At 47.1% G+C, this 17904-nt stretch overlaps 1 protein-coding gene and 1 long non-coding RNA gene across 2 annotated transcripts in view; one reads left to right on the top strand and one right to left on the bottom strand.

The window, feature by feature from the left end:
* The window catches only part of LOC145554576 (uncharacterized), a 101883-nt gene extending 91275 nt beyond the window's left edge, over positions 1 to 10608 (bottom strand). Inside the window, exon 1 of the mRNA XM_081614716.1 lies at positions 7360 to 10608. Coding sequence (XP_081470842.1) covers positions 9366 to 10559 — 1194 coding nt within the window. The 5' untranslated portion in view covers positions 10560 to 10608 and the 3' untranslated portion in view covers positions 7360 to 9365. The remainder of the gene's footprint in view (positions 1 to 7359) is intronic.
* Positions 10609 to 15093: 4485 nt separating this feature from the next.
* Positions 15094 to 16270, top strand: LOC145554577 (uncharacterized). Its single transcript, XR_014090564.1, has 3 exons — positions 15094 to 15294; positions 15403 to 15455; positions 15945 to 16270. It is a non-coding gene; the product is annotated as an uncharacterized LOC145554577 (long non-coding RNA).
* The last annotated feature ends 1634 nt before the right edge of the window (positions 16271 to 17904 follow it).

Genomic DNA, 17904 nt, shown 5'->3' with positions numbered 1-17904 from the left:
ATCAACTATAATAAAAATACCATTTGCAATGTAAGAAATTTAATTGAGCAAAAGTCAATAACAAACAAATGAATTAGGTGCAAAAGAATAACCCAGGTTGTTATAACCAGAGTTGTTAAACCGATATAAGCAAAAAATTCTTTTTTTGTTTTTACAGTGCCATATATATTATTGAGACTTTTTGTTGTAGAGTCATATATATATATATATATATATATATATATATATATATATATATATATGAAACTATTTAATCTATCAACAAGGACATTTTCCTACGACTCTAAAACGATAAATCATATTCATAAATCACATTATTACACGGCCCATCTGTGGCGACGATACAAAAAAAGTATCCTGCAGAAACTTTATGTGTCCTACAATGATGGCATGAGGCTCCTACTCAAAGTACCTAGATGGAGCAGTGCTGGCCACATGTTTGTACATAATGTTGTTCCCACATGTGCAGCTGGGCTCAGGAATCTTATGTATAAATACATGTGTAGATGATCTGTGTCATGCAATAATATAATCACAATTTTAGTAAATCCTGCTTTTAGTACAGTGAGATTCTCTTCAAGATTATGGAATCATTGGCGTCATCATTTATTTGTGACTCAGTGAATAATGTCATGTTTATTTTTATTTTTCTCTTATTTTACTTGTTTTTATCTTTTTTCTATGGACTTTTGTGTCTGGATTAAAGATATAATTGAATGATTGATATGATTGATTATCAACAATTTGTGAACAGAGCAAAACACTTAGCACGCTATAGGTAAATATTATTTAGTTTGGTTAAGACTAATTATTGCACTGTCAATAAATGACTTCTAATGGATGTTCTTAGTTACCAGAGGAACACAGTAACACCTTCATGAGCTCAGAGGGTCAAACTGATGAATAATGAGGATGGATGATCTCTGAAAAATAAAACTCCCGGAGTACCCCCCACAAGGCCTCCCGAGGGACACGGTCGAATGCCTTCTCCAAGTCCACAAAACACATGTAGACTGGTTGGGTGAACTCCCATGCACCCTCCAGGACCCCGCTGAGGGTGTAGAGCTGGTCCAGTGTTCCACGACCAGGACGAAAACCACACTGCTCTTCCTGAATCAGAGGTTCGACTATCCGACAGACCCTCCTCTCCAGGACACCTGAATAGACCTTACCAGGGAGGCTTAAGACTGTGACCCCCCTGTAATTGGAGCACACCCTCCGGTCCCCCTTTTTAAACAGGGGGACCACCACCCCAGTCTGCCAATCCAGGGGAACTGCCCCCGATGTCCATGCGATATTGCAGAGTCACGTGAGCCAACACAACCCTGCAACATCCAGAGCCTTAAGGAACTCCGGGCGGATCTCATCCACCCCGGGGCCCTGCCACCGAGGAGCATTTTGACCACCTCGGCGACCTCGTCCCCAGAGATTGGAGAGCTCAAACCAGAGTCCCCATGCTCAGCTTTCTCAACAGAAGGCATGTTGGTGGGATTGAGGTCTTCAAAGTATTCCGCCCACCGGCCCACAACGTCCTGAGTTGAGGTCAGCAGCGCACCATCCCCACTATAAACAGTGTTGGTGCTGCACTGCTTCCCCCTCCTGAGACACCGGATGGTGGACCAGAATCGCCTCGAAGCCGTACGGAAGTCTTTCTCCATGGCCTCTCCAAACTCCTCCCACGCCCGAGTTTTTGCCTCAGCGACAACCCGAGCCGCATGCCGTTTCGCCGGCCGGTACCCATCAGCTGCTTTTGGAGTCCCACAAGCCAAAAAGGCCTGATAGGACTCCTTCTTCAGCTTGACAGCATCCCTCACCGAAGGTGTCCACCAACGGGTTCAAGGGTTGCCGCCGCGACGGGCACCAACAACCTTGCGGCCGCAGCTCCGATAGGCCGCCTCGGCAATGGAGGTACGGAACATGGTCCACTCAGACTCAATGTCCCCCACCTCTCCCGGGACGTGCTCGATGTTCTGCCGGAGATGGGAGTTGAAGCTCCGTCTCACAGGGGACTCCACCAGACGTTCCCAGCAGACCCTCACTACACGTTTGGGACTGCCAGGTCTGACTGCCTTCCTCCCCCACCACCGGAGCCAACTCACCACCAGGTAGTGGTCAGTGGACAGCTCCGCACCTCTCTTCACCCGAGTATCCAAGACATACGGCCGCAAATCCGATGAGACAATGACAAAGTCAATAATCGAACTGCGGCCTAGGGTATCCTGGTGCCAAGTGCACATATGGACACCCTTATGCCTGAACATGGTGTTCGTGATGGACAATCCGTGATGAGCACAGAAGTCCAACAACAGAACACCACTCGAGTTGAGATTGGGGGCACCGTTCCTCCCAACCACGCCTCTCCAGGTCTCACTGTCATTGGCCACGTGAGTGTTGAAGTCCCCCAGTAGAACAAGGGAGTCCCCAGGAGGGGCACTCTCCAGTACCCCCTCTAAGGACTCCAAGAAGGGTGGGTAATCTGAACTGCCGTTCGGCCCGTAAGCACAAACAACAGTCAGAACCCGTCCCCCCACCCGTAGGCGAAGGGAGGCTACCCTCTCATCCACCAGGGTGAACCCCAACGTACAGGCGCCCAAATGGGGGGCAACAAGTATGCCCACTCCAGCCCGGCGCCTCTCACCGTGGGCAACTCCAGAGTGGAAGTACGTCCAGCCCCTCTCAAGGAGACTGGTTCCACAACCAGAGCCATGTGTCGAGGTGAGGCCAACTATTTCTAGCTGGAACCTCTCAGCCTCGCACACTAGCTCCGGTTCCTTCCCCACCAGAGAGGTGACATTCCACGTCCCAAGAGCTTCTGCAGCCGAGGATCAGACCGCCAGGGTCCCCTCCCTCGGCTCCTAGGTTTTAATGAAAAAGTTACCAAAGTTAGGAGATAGGAAATTCCTTGCCTCCAGTCTGATGCCCTCCTACACCAGCAGTGGCAGCGTTCATGTAAGAGGATTATCCCATCCTGCCATTGAAATAATGCACAGCGCTGCAGGGTGGGTGCGCATGATAAAATTAGAGTATGAATGTTTTATAATCCTAAAACCTTGCTGAAGATTATGCTGCAAAAAACACCCCCTCTTCTCTTTTCTCATTCCCTGGTGGAAGTCTCAGAAATGAAAAGGAATATTTGAGCTGCATCCTTTGACACTTTAATGACCCCTTCTCTCTGAGACAGCCTGTCATTTTGTCAGACATCTCCATCACCTTTTTCTTCTTCTCCACTTAGAAAAAAAACACCAAACACATTTCACATGAGCGCTCATTGTGTGCCTACTCCAACAGAAACAAAAACGGCAGCCTCTCCATCATCTGGCAAACCATAAGCTTGCCTTTATCTCGCCTCCCTCATTAAACTGAATCACTCAGCAGACAGGCAGAAAGAAAGACAAGTGATTGAATTCTGCTGGAGGAATTAAAGTCCATTAGGCTGCCATGTTGAACAGACTGCATCCAGAGATTCTGGGGAAGAATAGACCATAGACTAACGGTTCTCAACGTGGGCGGTACCGCCCCCCAGGGGGGCGTTCAGAGGACGGCAGGGGGCGCTGGCGGACATTTTTACAAAAGGGGGGCGCTGAGGTTCCTCTGGGGGGCGTTTGGTCAAAGGTAAACTTTACACCTTAAATGCACAATAATGCCAGTTTAGACTTTGAGCAACTTGGTAAAACTGTATGTGTAACATTAAACCAGGCTTGGCTGCAACTGTATCGATGGCAGCTCTTCTTCTATTCAGGGTTTGTAGCTTATTGGCGCAGCTCTGCTCCTGCTAGTAGCTTCACCGGCGCATCAGTTTAGCGTTACACTGGCTGGTGACGTTGCTGAGATTCACTTTGTCTGCTATTTTTGCCAGGTCTGTGATCATGTTAAGCAGCAACTTATATTAAAAAGTGTTTTATTTCCGTTTGAAAGCTGCCCGCTTCCATGAAAGATCAACAGAAAATCTCTTATAAACATGCAATTACTAAAATCACGATACCCTCACTTTGTATCCCTCTGAAAAATGAACCCATTTAAATAAAGAAATAAAGAAATCCCTCCATGGGTGATACCACGATAGAGAGCGTTCATTTTACAGCGTTAACACGGTGCTGTAAGTGGTCCGACATGAAACGGGGTGAGAGAACAACACAGCACTTTAAAATTTCAATAATTAGAATGCAGAAATTGTTTCCGTTATTTTAAAAGGTTTATGTCAGTCTGCCTTTTCCCCATCGATGCGCTTCCCGATCGCCCTGCACCTTAGGGGGTAAAAAAAAAAAAGCACATTGCGCATAACTCTGAAACAGGAGAAGCGGGACATAAAACGGAGCAACGAAGTAGATGTGAATTATGGCATAAAAACAGAGAATCCGACGTTGAACAGTGAAAAATCAACACATGATGTGAAACATATGACGATTAGGCGGCGCAGCAGGTGATGAGTGAAGATTACTGATGGTCAATAAATGATAAAATAAATCTAGCAACAGGAAAGAAACTAAAATGGACAGCAATAAACCAAGAGAGGATAATACTAATCAAATGAAACTAAATGGAAATGAATGAAGAACAAAATACAAGAATAAACTAAGAAACTAAAGTAAATACAGAAGAATAAACTTGTATGGCAAGACCTTTAGAGCAATAATTAATACAGAGACTGTATGGCAAGAATAATCAGACACTATTTCCAGATAAAATATAAAATAATATTGTTGAAGTGCCATGGGTTTGTTGACACCACATCTAGTACTGAGAATAAATATATCTTACAGACCATAACAGTAAAGAACTGATCACTTATTTATGTTTTTAATTAGATTTGATATATTTATTTCTTCAATATTATTTTTCATGTCAGTGTTAATGTCATGAGGCTGATGACTCCATGACACTTTCAATTTGACTCATTAGGATTTGATTAAGAACCAGATTTGTAATTTCTGTCCAGTAAAACTATTAATCTATAATCAATAGACAGGTCTATATAAAGATATAATCCATGTTTCTGTCTCATATTTGTATGGCATTAAAAGGACCTGGAACTTTTGTTTTTCCACTGAAAGCTCTGGTTTGCACAATAAATGCCATGTGGGTGAAGTTTTATGGATGATACTCTGATGTCCCATTCTCCTGAAGGCAGCACAGAGCTGCACCACCAGAAACTGACAAACACTGAAGAGAAGAAGAGCTATGATTAATGTAGTTATAGTTCTATCCATGTTTTAATGTTGCAGAACTCAGTCGTTTGCAAATAGTTCAAAGTTTAAACTGGCATGTTGAACATCTTTTATCTGGTGGAATATTTAACAACTGGAAAATGGCAAAGAATAAGAATATTTTTTCCACTCTGGCTGCAAGGCCTACAAGTTTAACTTGAATGTTCATTGCATTTTTCATAGACACCTGTGAAAATAATTTCTATTCCCATGACTTTTTTGTTCTCTGGGAAATTATTTTTGATGATAAATACAGAAACAAGCATAAAAATTAAAACATCTACAATAGTGATAGTAATATTAATGATAAAATAATAGTCAGTGCAAAGTAGCCTACAAATTCTTTGGTGGGGGGCAGTGAGGGACCTGGATGAAGGCTGGGGGGGAGCTGGGCCAAAAAAGGTTGAGAAACCCTGCCATAGACCAAGCTCAGGGCCAGCTGAGCAACCGTAGATAATGTACCATGGATGTTCTGTCATTATGCTGAGAAGCAGGAGTCATGATGATGTCCCGTCATGACCTCTGAGTAAGGCTGTGAAAGCCAGCACCAGGAAATCATGGCACCAAGCTGGATGGCTCTATTCATGGGCCGCACTGGCAACCTTGTCATGCTGAGTGCGACTCAATTATTTCAATACAGAGGCAAAGGTGGGAAGGGGATGGAAAAATAAAGGGAGTGGGGAAAAAAGAAAAATGAGTTTGACATTCAGACCATCAGCCCAGCAGAGGTAACAAGTTCACAGCCCTTTCAGTAAAACAGGGCTGACCGCTGTGTGATGGATCATGGAGCCTCAGATGGGCCATCAGGGGTGAGAGCCTGGCAGGCGCATATGGAATCCCGGTTTCTAAGAATGAAGGCAGTCATCCTGCTGCTGGGATAAATTAACTCCAGAAGGCTGAGATAGAATCTGCTTAATCACCTTTCTAAGTTGTATCAGATACATCCATAAAGAAAAGCTTTTGACATCCAACTATGCACCTGTTGGATAAATTTCCAAATATCTGAAGAATCCATCCATTTTCTGTACACCCTTGTCCCTTAGTGGGGTCAGGACGGCTGCTGGTGCCTCTCCAGCTAACGTTCCGGGCGAGAGGAAGGGTCACCTTGGACAGGTCTCCAGTCTGTCGCAGGGCAACACAGAGACACACAACCATGCACACACACACACTCACACCTAGTGAGAATTTGGAGAGGCCAATTAACCTGACAGTCATGTTTCTGGACTGTGGGAGGAAACTGGAGTACCTGGAGAAAACCCACCATGCACAGGGAGAACATGGAGACTCCATGCAGAAAGACCCGGGCTGGGAATCGAACCCAGAACCTTCTTGCTGCAAGGCAACTGCTCTTGAAGCTGCACCACTGCCCTGTTTGAAAAACCTCTTACTCTAAAAGTAAATGTTAAGATACACTTTTAAATTTACGAAAGACATTTTGTGTTCTCCATGTTTCTTGTATAACTTTTTTTCAGCCGAAAAACACCATCTCATCAAAATCAAGTTGGGCCATTTTAGCAACTTGATTTTGCTCAAATCAATTCACCTTTAAAGGTTAAGGTGGATTGATTAATAAATTGCCTAATACAATCCTAGCATCTTTGTGCTTAAAGACAAAGGCACACATATGCTGCTTTTACTACCTTTATGACGCTCTGAATGTCTGACCTATACTTGGCTCACCACACCTGTACATGTGGCACTCTAGACTCTGCAGGGCTACAGTAGTTGAACTGAAAGACAACAATATTTAGTTGTGTGTCCAAATATTGTTTTGACAGTTAAAGCAAATCGCTTTTTATTTGTATTGGACAAAACTACATAATCATAAAAAGAAGTTAAATATAATTTCATTTTAGAAATCTAATTCAGAGAAAGCTATAACATTTTAACAGTTTACTTGGTAACAAACTGTTAAAATTGATATGTTTCTTTGTAAAGTGGAAAACATACATTTTGAAAAATGAGCATGCGTATTAATGAGTTAAATAAAAACAACACATGAAATTATGATCAACTGTGTTTCTCTACATTTGACCAGAAAACACAATTCCAAATGGAGCATCTCTCAGAAAGACATTCCTAATTCCTATTGGAAGAAAGTTTGCTTTACTCTACTAAAACTTGAGAGCAATTGAGGTTTTTCCTGGGTACTGACCTGTGCAGCACAGGAATCAAAGCAGCGCTCTGCCTCTCTTTCTTCCTCGTTTCCTCACATTTCACTCACCAGCTCCCTGCTGGTGCTTGACAGAGCAGCTATGCTGGAGAGAAAGTTTTTTCTCTATTTGTCCCCCAGTCTCCTCCTCTGATTAATAAAAAAAAAATCTTCATTAAGAAAAAAAAACTACACCTTTCCACTCCCTCACATGTGTGAGATAAAACTGCCAGAGAGCAGCAGCAGCAGCAGCCAAAGTCTGCTCCGTCATCTCCCTTCTGTTCAAATTTAGAGGGTGGATTTCAGGCTGCAAAGCGAGCTCTACTGGGCATGCCCACAACCCACAGCCAGATTTTGTAATGAAGCTCAGTTCCTCCCTTGTTCTTGGCTTGCCCCCCCCTCCCTGACAGTTCCACACACCTCCCCTCTCCCTATATCACTTAGTTTAATCTGGAGAGACTCAGACAGACAAAGGGGAACAATTAAAATATTTAATGACAGGAATGAATAAGAGTTCTTTGGTGCTCAGACCCCGGCAGCTAATTTGAGCTGAGATTTGATGTGAACTCGATGAACATCCCGATAACTGATTAGGGATGCTCTCCCCCGGGGCCCGACACTGGTGGTGGTGGTCGGGAAAGGGGCTATCCTGGAGAGCCGAAGGATGTGGGTGGAGAAGGGGCGGTGGTGGGTTGAACGCAGCTGGGAAGCAGCTGACTGCTTGGGTGTTGGATCCTTTTACACAGAGCCTGATTGCTGATTGAATGCGCCGGGTGAGGTCCAGCGCTGAGGTCGGAGATGAGCATGACGTCGATGAGCGAACGGAGGGGGCGGAGCCTTCCAGTCTGAACTTCCGTTTTAGCTCCATTTTAATCTGGAGAGACTCAGAAGGACAAAGGGGAACAATTAAAATATTTAATGACAGGAATGAGTAACAGTTCTTTGGCGCTTTGACCCCGGCAGCTAATTTGAGCAGAGATTTGATGTGAACTCGATGAACATCCCGATAATCGATTAGGGATGCTCTCCCCCCAAAAAAGGGCTGAGGCCAGGGCCGAAGCCTAAAACTCGTATGCCGACGAGGATGTGTGGAGAAAAGAAAAGTACGGGTTGTAGGCCAAAGGAGTGCAGAAAACTAGACGTTGAGAAGCTGATAGGAGGAATCAAATTTGATTGATAGAGGGGTTTTCATGATATGATGCTCATCCGGAGAATGAAGGCCTGCAAAGGAAAGAGCCGAAATAATACCGGGCAAGAGAGTGAAGGATAGTTAAAGGCGCGGAGCCAGGCAGGAGTTGGGGAGCTAGGGGACACAAATATATCTGGAGAAAGGCTGTAGGATAGGTGCCCACGGTAAGGGAGCCACACTGAAAAGTATGAGGGAAAGGAAAACCACTGAGACATGTACCGACGAAGAGAGAGGCTTGGACACGGGCCGGCTGGAGGGGCAGGTGACGCTGGGACATGGGCCAGCTGCAGGGGCTGAGCGACACTGGGACATGGGCCAGCTGCAGGAGCTGAATGGTGCTGGGACACTGGCCAGCTGCAGGGGCTGAACGACGCTGGGACATGGGCCAGCTGCAGGGGCTGAGCGACGCTGGGACATAGGCCAGCTGCAGGGACTGAGCGGCGCTGGGACATGGGCCAGCTGCAGGGGCTGAGCGATGCTGGGACATGGGCCAGCTGCAGGGGCTGAACGATGCTGGGTCATAGGCCAAATGCTGGGGCTGAGCAACGCTGGGACATGGGCCAGCTGCAGGGGCTGAGCGACGCTGGGATATGGGCCAGCTGCAGGGGCCGAACGATGCTGGGACATGGGCCAGTTTCAGGGGCTGAACGACGCTGGGACATGGGCCAGTTGCAGGGGCTGAACAACGCTGGGACATGGGCTGAGCGACGCTGGGACATAGGCCAGCTGCAGGGACTGAGCGGCGCTGGGACATGGGCCAGCTGCAGGGGCTGAGCGATGCTGGGACATGGGCCAGCTGCAGGGGCTGAACGATGCTGGGTCATAGGCCAAATGCTGGGGCTGAGCGACGCTGAGACATGGGCCAGCTGCAGGGGCTGAGCGACGCTGGGATATGGGCCAGCTGCAGGGGCCGAACGATGCTGGGACATGGGCCAGTTTCAGGGGCTGAACGACGCTGGGACATGGGCCAGTTGCAGGGGCTGAACAACGCTGGGACATGGGCTGAGCGGCGCTGGGACATAGGCCAGCTGCAGGGGCTGAGCGACGCTGGGACATGGGCCAGCTGCAGGAGCTGAACGGTGCTGGGACATGGGCCAGTTGCAGGGGCTGAACGACGCTGGGACATGGGCCAGTTGCAGGGGCTGAACGACGCTGGGACATGGGCCAGCTGCAGGAGCTGAGTGACGCTGGGACATAGCCCAGCTGCAGGAGCTGAGCGACGCTGGGACATGGGCCAGCTGCAGGGGCTGAACGTAGGCCAAATGCTGGGGCTGAGCGACGCTGGGACATGGGCCAGCTGCAGGGGCTGAGCGACGCTGGGATATGGGCCAGCTGCAGGGGCTGAACGATACTGGGACATGGGCCAGCAGCAGGGGCTGAGAGACGCTGGGACATGGGCCAGCTGCAGGGGCTGGGCGACGCTGGGACATGGGCCAGCTGCAGGGGCTGAGCGACGCTGGGATATGGGCCAGCTGCAGGGGCCGAACGATGCTGGGACATGGGCCAGTTTCAGGGGCTGAACGACGCTGGGACATGGGCCAGTTGCAGGGGCTGAACGACGCTGGGACATGGGCCAGCTGCAGGAGCTGAACGGTGCTGGGACATGGGCCAGTTGCAGGGGCTGAACGACGCTGGGACATGGGCCAGTTGCAGGGGCTGAACAACGCTGGGACATGGGCCAGCAGCAGGGGCTGAGAGACGCTGGGACATGGGCCAGCTGCAGGGGCTGAGCGACGCTGGGACATGGGCCAGCTGCAGGAGCTGAGTGACGCTGGAACATAGCCCAGCTGCAGGAGCTGAGCGACGCTGGGACATGGGCCAGCTGCAGGGGCTGAACGTAGGCCAAATGCTGGGGCTGAGCGACGCTGGGACATGGGCCAGCTGCAGGGGCTGAGCGACGCTGGGATATGGGCCAGCTGCAGGGGCTGAACAATGCTGGGACATGGGCCAGCAGCAGGGGCTGAGAGATGCTGGGACATGGGCCAGCTGCAGGAGCTGAACGGTGCTGGGACATGGGTCAGCTGCAGGGGCTGAACGACGCTGGGACATGGGCCAGCTGCAGGGGCTGAACGACGCTGGGACATGGGCCAGCTGCAGGGGCTGAGCGATGCTGGGACATGGGCCAGCTGCAGGAGCTGAACGGTGCTGGGACATGGGTCAGCTGCAGGGGCTGAACCACACTGGGACATGGGCCAGCTGCAGGGGCTGAGCGATGCTGGGACATAGGCCAGCTGCAGGGGCTGAGCAACGCTGGGACATGGGCCAGCTGCAGGGTGTCATGAAATCTGGTATGAGCATGTGAGATCCGTCCAGTTGCAAGCAGAAAACGGAATAAAGGCCTGAGAAATAACAGTATACCCTGCATTATGATTTAATGATGATTATAAGTTGTAACAGTATACCCTGCATTATGATTTAATGATGATTATAAGTTGTAACAGTATACCCTGCATTATGATTTAATGATGATTATAAGTTGTAACAGTATACCTTGCATTATGATTTGATGATGATTATAAGTTGTAACAGGTTAAAGTGATAATACACACGCCAATGAAGAAATGTCTGTAATGTATTATCAAAACATATATTTTGTACTTTTAATCAAAGAATGTTATAATGTATGCTCTGTGCTCTTAATCAATTGATTTTATTACATTATGGAAGACTGAAAGGCAAAACACTCCTCACTGAGCGAGAAACAAGGGTGGGGCAGAATTAGAAACAGATGGTCAGTGAGTCATAGGGCGCTGGTCAGTGAGTCATAAGGCGTTAGGAAAGTCCGGGATCTTCGGCAAACAGACAAAGGTCTGACTTCATGCGATGGGCAGGTTCCAAGGAGACGCAGCCCGGCCAGGCATGACATCATGCGATGGGCAGGCTCCAAGGAGACATAGTCCTGCCTTGCAAACCGCCCTGGGTTAGAGGGCATAAATACTGATGTTCGGGGGAGAAATAGTGTTCTTCGTCCACGGCGCAGAAGAGGAGCCACCAGAGGAAGCAGGATAAAGACCAGCAGAGGACCACACCCTGGGACCGGGAGAAAGCTCCAGGACTTCACGCCGCCTAGAAAGGACGAGTTCCACCCGCCACCGACCCTGGTTCCAGATCCGACCAACTCCTCTGCCTCTACCCAACGCTCTCCAAATCACCGCAGCCGACTTGGAAAAGAGACGGAGGTCTTTTAAAGACAAAGAGTCTGCACGTTCAAAGGACAGCGTGAGTCTTCGCTCCGCTTCCCTTTAAGAAAGAGGACTTTGCCCCGGCTGGACAAAGACTCTGACCAAGGATATCTAAAGACTACAGCTGCCGAGACCAAGAACCATCGGGTATGAGTTGACCAGCTTCCCTCAAAAGCCTCGCTCAGTGAATTTAGTGATACAGGTTAGGGATAAGAACAAAGATAGGATGTGAGTGATCCTAGTGATTTTATTATATTTTTTGCCTCTTTGATAACCTTTGGGAATTTAACCTGTTATCATATGCCCCTGCTAAAGCTTGCTTAATAAAATTGTATTCTAAAATTCTAATGGGAATTGTGAACAGTGAGTTTAATTGTGTCAGTCTTAATTATTGTTGGTTCTCCTAAATGTAGTAAAGTTAACATACATGATTCTAGAGACAGGGTGGCTTTGTGTTTTCTTCTGGTGAGTGTTAAAATAATGACCCTGGGACTTAAATCTAAGTCACTAAACTTAATCTAGCCGTTAACAAGTGCCGTTATTTTAGGAGAGGAGCTACCGTTAACAGGAGTGGTTGTAGGGGTTATGCAGCTGTGAGGGCTACTCAGCTGATTGTTTCTCAACTGTAAAGGGTCATAACTTCTGGATCGAAGGTAGTCAGAGCTAGACGAGTCCTTTCCGACCCCAGTTTAGACAGATAATTCTCCGCAAACTATCTCTAGGGTAAGACCCGAGTTTCTGGGGATTTTCCGGACCTGTTAGACAGAGAACTGGGCAGTAGTGAGTCCAAAGAGTTGTGAGGAGTAGGCGGGACTTACTATTGGGTAGTAACAGACAAGGGGCTGAGCGACGCTGGGATATGGGCCAGCTGCAGGGGCTGAACGATGCTGGGACATGGGCCAGCAGCAGGGGCTGAGAGACGCTGGGACATGGGCCAGCTGCAGGGGCTGAGCGACGCTGGGACATGGGCCAGTTGCAGGGGCTGAACGACGCTGGGACATGGGCCAGCTGCAGGGGTTGAGCGATGCTGGGACATGGGTTAGCTGCAGGAGCTGAACGGTGCTGGGACATGGGTCAGCTGCAGGGGCTGAGCGATGCTGGGACATGGGCCAGCTGCAGGGACTGAATGACACTGGGATGTGGGACAGCTGCAGGGCTTGAGTGATGCTGGGACGTGGGACAGCTGCAGGGGCAGAGACATGCAGGGTTACTCAGTTACAAGGGGAGTCTGGATAGGGCAAACCAGTTTAACCAGTTTTTCAACAGGTTTAGTTCACCCCCGGCTACTCCCGTTACCTCCATCTCCCCACACATCAAGCTGCTCCACACACCTTCAAGCTTTCTCCTGCACAACTCCCCTACATCTGCCCTCCCCCTCCCTCCTGCTAGTCTCTCATCTCCTCCCCTTCCTCCTCTACAGACAATAACACCAACCCTCAGCTAATGGTGACCGCAGGCCAGGTTAAGAGGCAGCTTGAAAGACTTCACCAGGGGAAGGCGGCAGGCCCAGATGGCATCACACCAAGGGTCTTGAGAACCTGCCCCAGTCAGCTGTCTCCCGTACTGGTACATCTGTACAACCTGAGCTTGAGTCTGGGGAGGGTCACGTTGCTCTGGAAGACGTCACACATAGTTCCTGTGCCCAAGAAGGCGAGACCATCAGACCCAGAGGACTACAGACCTGTCGCTCTCACATCTCATGTGATGAAGGTTATGGATAGACTGATCCTTGCCCAGCTGAGGCCCCAGGTGATGACGTTTTTGGACCCTCTACAATTTGCCTACCAGCCACACTTAGGAGTTGATGATGCTGTCATCTTCCTGCTGCAACAAGCCCATATGCACCTGGATGGTGGAGGAGACACGGTGAGAATCACATTCTTTCATTTCTCGAGTGCCTTCAACACCATCCAGCCCTTGCTAATGGGTGAGAAGCTGCGGGGGATGGGTGTCGGCGACTCAGCAATCTCCTGGGTTATTGACTACCTGACGGACAGGCCACAGTTTGTCCGTCTGGGCAGTGTCTTGTCTGGTGGGGTGGTCAGTGATGTAGGAGCTCCGCAGGGAACTGTGCTCTCTCCTTTTCTCTTTAGCCTGTACACCACTGATTTTCAGTACAACTCTGAGTCATGTCATCTACAGAAGTTTTCCAATGAGTCGGCGATTGTCGGGTGTGTGAGAGGTTGAGAGGAGGGGGAGTACAGGACACTGGTGGACGGCTTTGTGGAGTGGTCTGAACGAAATCACCTGAGGCTTAACATCAGTAAGACCAGAGAAATTGTGATCGACTTCAGGAGGGTGAAGACGCCTTCACAGCCACTGAGGATTAGGGGGGAGGTGGTGGAGGAGGTGGAGGACTATAAATATTTGGGAGTGGTGATCAGCAACAGACTAGACTGGACATCCAATACTGATGCTATGTACAAGAAGGGGATGAGCAGACTCTATTTCCTAAGGAAGCTGAGATCCTTTAATGTGTGCAGCAAGATGTTGGAGATGTTCTGCAGCAAGATGTTGGAGATGTTCTACAACAGCGTTGTTGCCGGTGCCATTTTCTTTGCCGTTGTGTGTTGGGGTAGCAGCATCAGAACCAGCGACTCTAAAAGACTGAATGCGGTCATCAGGAAAGCTGGCTCTGTAATTGGTCTGAAATTAGAGACCCTGGAAAATGCGGTGGAGAGGAGAACGCTGAAGAAGCTGTTGTCTATCATGGTCAACAAGCTGCACCCTCTCTACCACACAGTGGACAGACAGCGGAGCACTTTCTCACACAGACTGCTTCAGCTCCGTTGTCGTAGGGACAGATACAGGAAATCTTTCCTGCCACAGGCCATCACTTTATATAACAAACGTTAAGTTACCATTGTACATATCTGTCCACAAATCAATATTGTACAGATTGTTTACAAAGCACTATTGTACAGATTATTAATATTCACTGTTCATATTGTACAGAATCTTACATCTTACATTCTACATTTTATGCATTTTATTTTATTATTTTTATTTTGTAATTTGATCTGTGTGTATGTGTATGCTGCAACTGCACAGTAATTTCCCGATTGGGATGAAAAAAGTACTTCTATTCTATTCTAAAGGGCCAGCTGATGGGTTACTGAGATAGCTTCAGGGAAACCAAAAGGTTGGCATTAGAGCTGATTGGTTGAAGGACAAAGAATCTAGAAGTAGACTTGCGGGTTCACTATTCGTAAGGAAAATTTGTAAGGAAAACTGATCTTCCCGTTATTTTATTTATTTTGTTGTTACGCAGTACAGCAAGGCAGAGTGTGGTACGCAGTAAAGATCTACAAAATGGCGGACGGATTTGAGAACGAAGTCATGATTATGTATAATCATTGCGTTGATTCCCGACTGTATAATGGCTGCTTGAGAATAATTTTAACTTATTTACTTGCATATTTTTGAGAAAGCGATATATTTGCTACAATATTTTTTTAATTTTACATTTATTTCCACAGACTCCACAGAATGAGAGTCACATTTGTGTCAATCGGACTCTTCAGGAACGTTCTGATGTCTGTGATGAGGACAGAGATGCAACTGTGTGTGAGTATCTACTATTTTAGAATGTTGATGATATTTTATGGTTCAACATTGTTTATGTACATAATGTAATTATGCTATGTATTGACAATGCACAAAAATGTTTTCCAGCTGCATCCAGGACCTACAGCCAGTCATCCAGATGTAGCTAAAGAAAGAAGCAGGTAAGATTTATTACTAGAGATGTTACAGTTGCATCAATTGCATCAGTTCTGCATGCATGTTTGTATATATGTGTGTATGAATGCATTCAGCAGTGAAAAGAAAAATAACATTAAATTTTCTTAAGAAGCTGTAACATTTTGGGACAAGATGGTGTGCAATAATTTTAATGTAGCCTCAATGGTTAATGACAAATCACTTAAGTACTTTTATCAATGTTTTGTTAAATATCATGTCTTTTCACATGATATTCAGGAGTTGATACTTTACCACATAGCCATAGTTTTCAATGACAAATGGATTACACCTCCCCTGTATTTGGTTTGTGGGTTCACTCTTTGAGGCTGCAGGCCCACCACGATTGGTTCCCTGCCCACATTTAGGTACCTCAAAGGTGTTTCTAAAGCAAGACACTTAAAATGTCAGCATAGTTTCAACAATATGTTTTCATAAAGATTCTTTATGACTTAATGTTTGTTCTGTGTCAACAGCTGCTGGAGGCGAGGGAGAGCGTCCTGGCAGCAGAGGAGATTTCCTTTTGGGAAGGTGTCACCTTTGACCTCATGTCTGATGAAGAGGATGGCGTCTTCGAGGGTGAATCAGGCTGGATTGTGAGACCACCAAGTTTCCGCAGCCAGGAGCTCGACAACCTCTGCTCCAAACTACAAGAGACTTGAAGTTAACCCTAAATACAGCATGTTGCGTCATAAGCGTTTGTATGTTGGATCATGCTCAGAAAGAAAGCCACCACCACACGGCCCAGAAGTAGACAAGCATTTTGTGCTGTAATCTTTTTATTTATTAATTTTTTTAAACTGAAGGTTTTTTATTTATAGATGTTATTTTATTTGTGGTTTCTTTATTTGTAGATGTGTGTCATATGCATGTATTTACATATTTCTTTTTCAACAAAAATTAGAAATATAAACTTATGCCTTGTGCTTGATGTATTTTTATTTCTGGGTTATTTTTTATAATTTAGTAGGGAGGGGCTTAACCAGGCCTGTAATTATAAAGGTCTAGTGTGTCCAATAGGGAGATATCTACCAACCAATCACGTGTAAGTAATGAATTGTGATGTCATTGTTTTTTCATCCAATGACTGACAATTCACGTGGGTCTCCTGTTGCTATTCACATGTTAAGTAGAGTCATTAAGCTGTTTCTTTACGTGGCATCTTTAGTTGGCTACCTTGTCTCACTGACTGTGCGGGAGGTAATGCGTCATGCGTCACGGGCCAAAGATCAAAGTTAACAAGGTGACCAGAGGGCTTGTTATGTTTTCGGAGGTGAATCGTGGAGTAAGTGAAACCCCAGGCAGGTGAGAGATAGGCGGGAGAAGCTGCTTGAAATGATCGAGGCTGGAGCCTGGAGAAATCTCTTGCATCCGAGGAGCGACTGAGGGGAAAAGAAAGGACCAATGCAGGATGAGAGGTCGAAGGACGGGGAATCACGAAGCTGTGGAGAAGCTGAGACGTTTGACGGACCTATCTACCTACTGACCGTCTATAATGAGGTCGTCTGCAGGTCATTTAGCACCACATTCTCCACCAACATGCTGTGCGCGAACGGAGAAGGGTGACCATCGGCCGGCCACGCCCCGGCCCAGTCGCGGAAGGCTGTCCTCGCCGACCGGAGTCGGACTGTTTTGTTGACATTCCCTTTAGTGCAGCTCCATCTAGTGGATGCATAACGTAACACCAGCCTCTACTGTAGCGTCTATTCTATGCACCTTATAATGCGGTGCACCTTATATATAAAAAAAGTTTTAAAATAGGCCATTCATTGAAGGTGCGCCTTGGTACATGCAAAATGTGTAACCACAGCGTTCACACTCACATCCAACCAGACTTTGTGTCCCTCATCATTTTTCCTCTTGGGCTTTATCGTTAATTTCTCCATTATTTCCTGCTAATAATCTTATAGACCTGACATAGGACTAGTTGGAGAATTTTCTTGCCAGCCGTCTTTGCCTCAGTGTTGGTTTATAAGACAAAAATGACTCAAAAAATGTCTCTGGTAACACATTCAGGTCCGTTAGGCTGCCATAGTAACAGTTGGCTTGTCGGAGGATGGCTCTACTTCCTCAAGGGGGCGAGGCCAGCGTCATGTCAATTGTCATTCCATTCATATTTTTCTACATTCACAAATGACTAAAACCTTTCTGGGTTGAATGAGCTAAAGCAGATACAGGAAGTAGGATGAAAAGCATAATATTGTCACAAATCTATAAAGGAAGGTATTGTGTGATGATGGAATATAACGCTATTCCCTCATCAAAAACATAACTGGAGTGTTGCTTTCATGCATGTTTGAGGAATCCATGAATCTCAAAGACAACCATTTAGGGGTGCCTAAAGGCTTGCTCTCACAAAGCACTGTATATTTACCCAAAGCTCCTCCTTAGAGCTGCAGTCTCCAGCCATCTGCCCACTCCTCCCCCACTCAGCTC

This window comes from Poecilia reticulata, chromosome 13 (assembly GCF_904066995.2).
Source record: "Poecilia reticulata chromosome 13, P_reticulata-male-v2, whole genome shotgun sequence".
In the NCBI taxonomy this organism is placed as follows: domain Eukaryota; kingdom Metazoa; phylum Chordata; class Actinopteri; order Cyprinodontiformes; family Poeciliidae; genus Poecilia; species Poecilia reticulata.
This window is presented reverse-complemented; position numbering and strand designations above follow the sequence as displayed.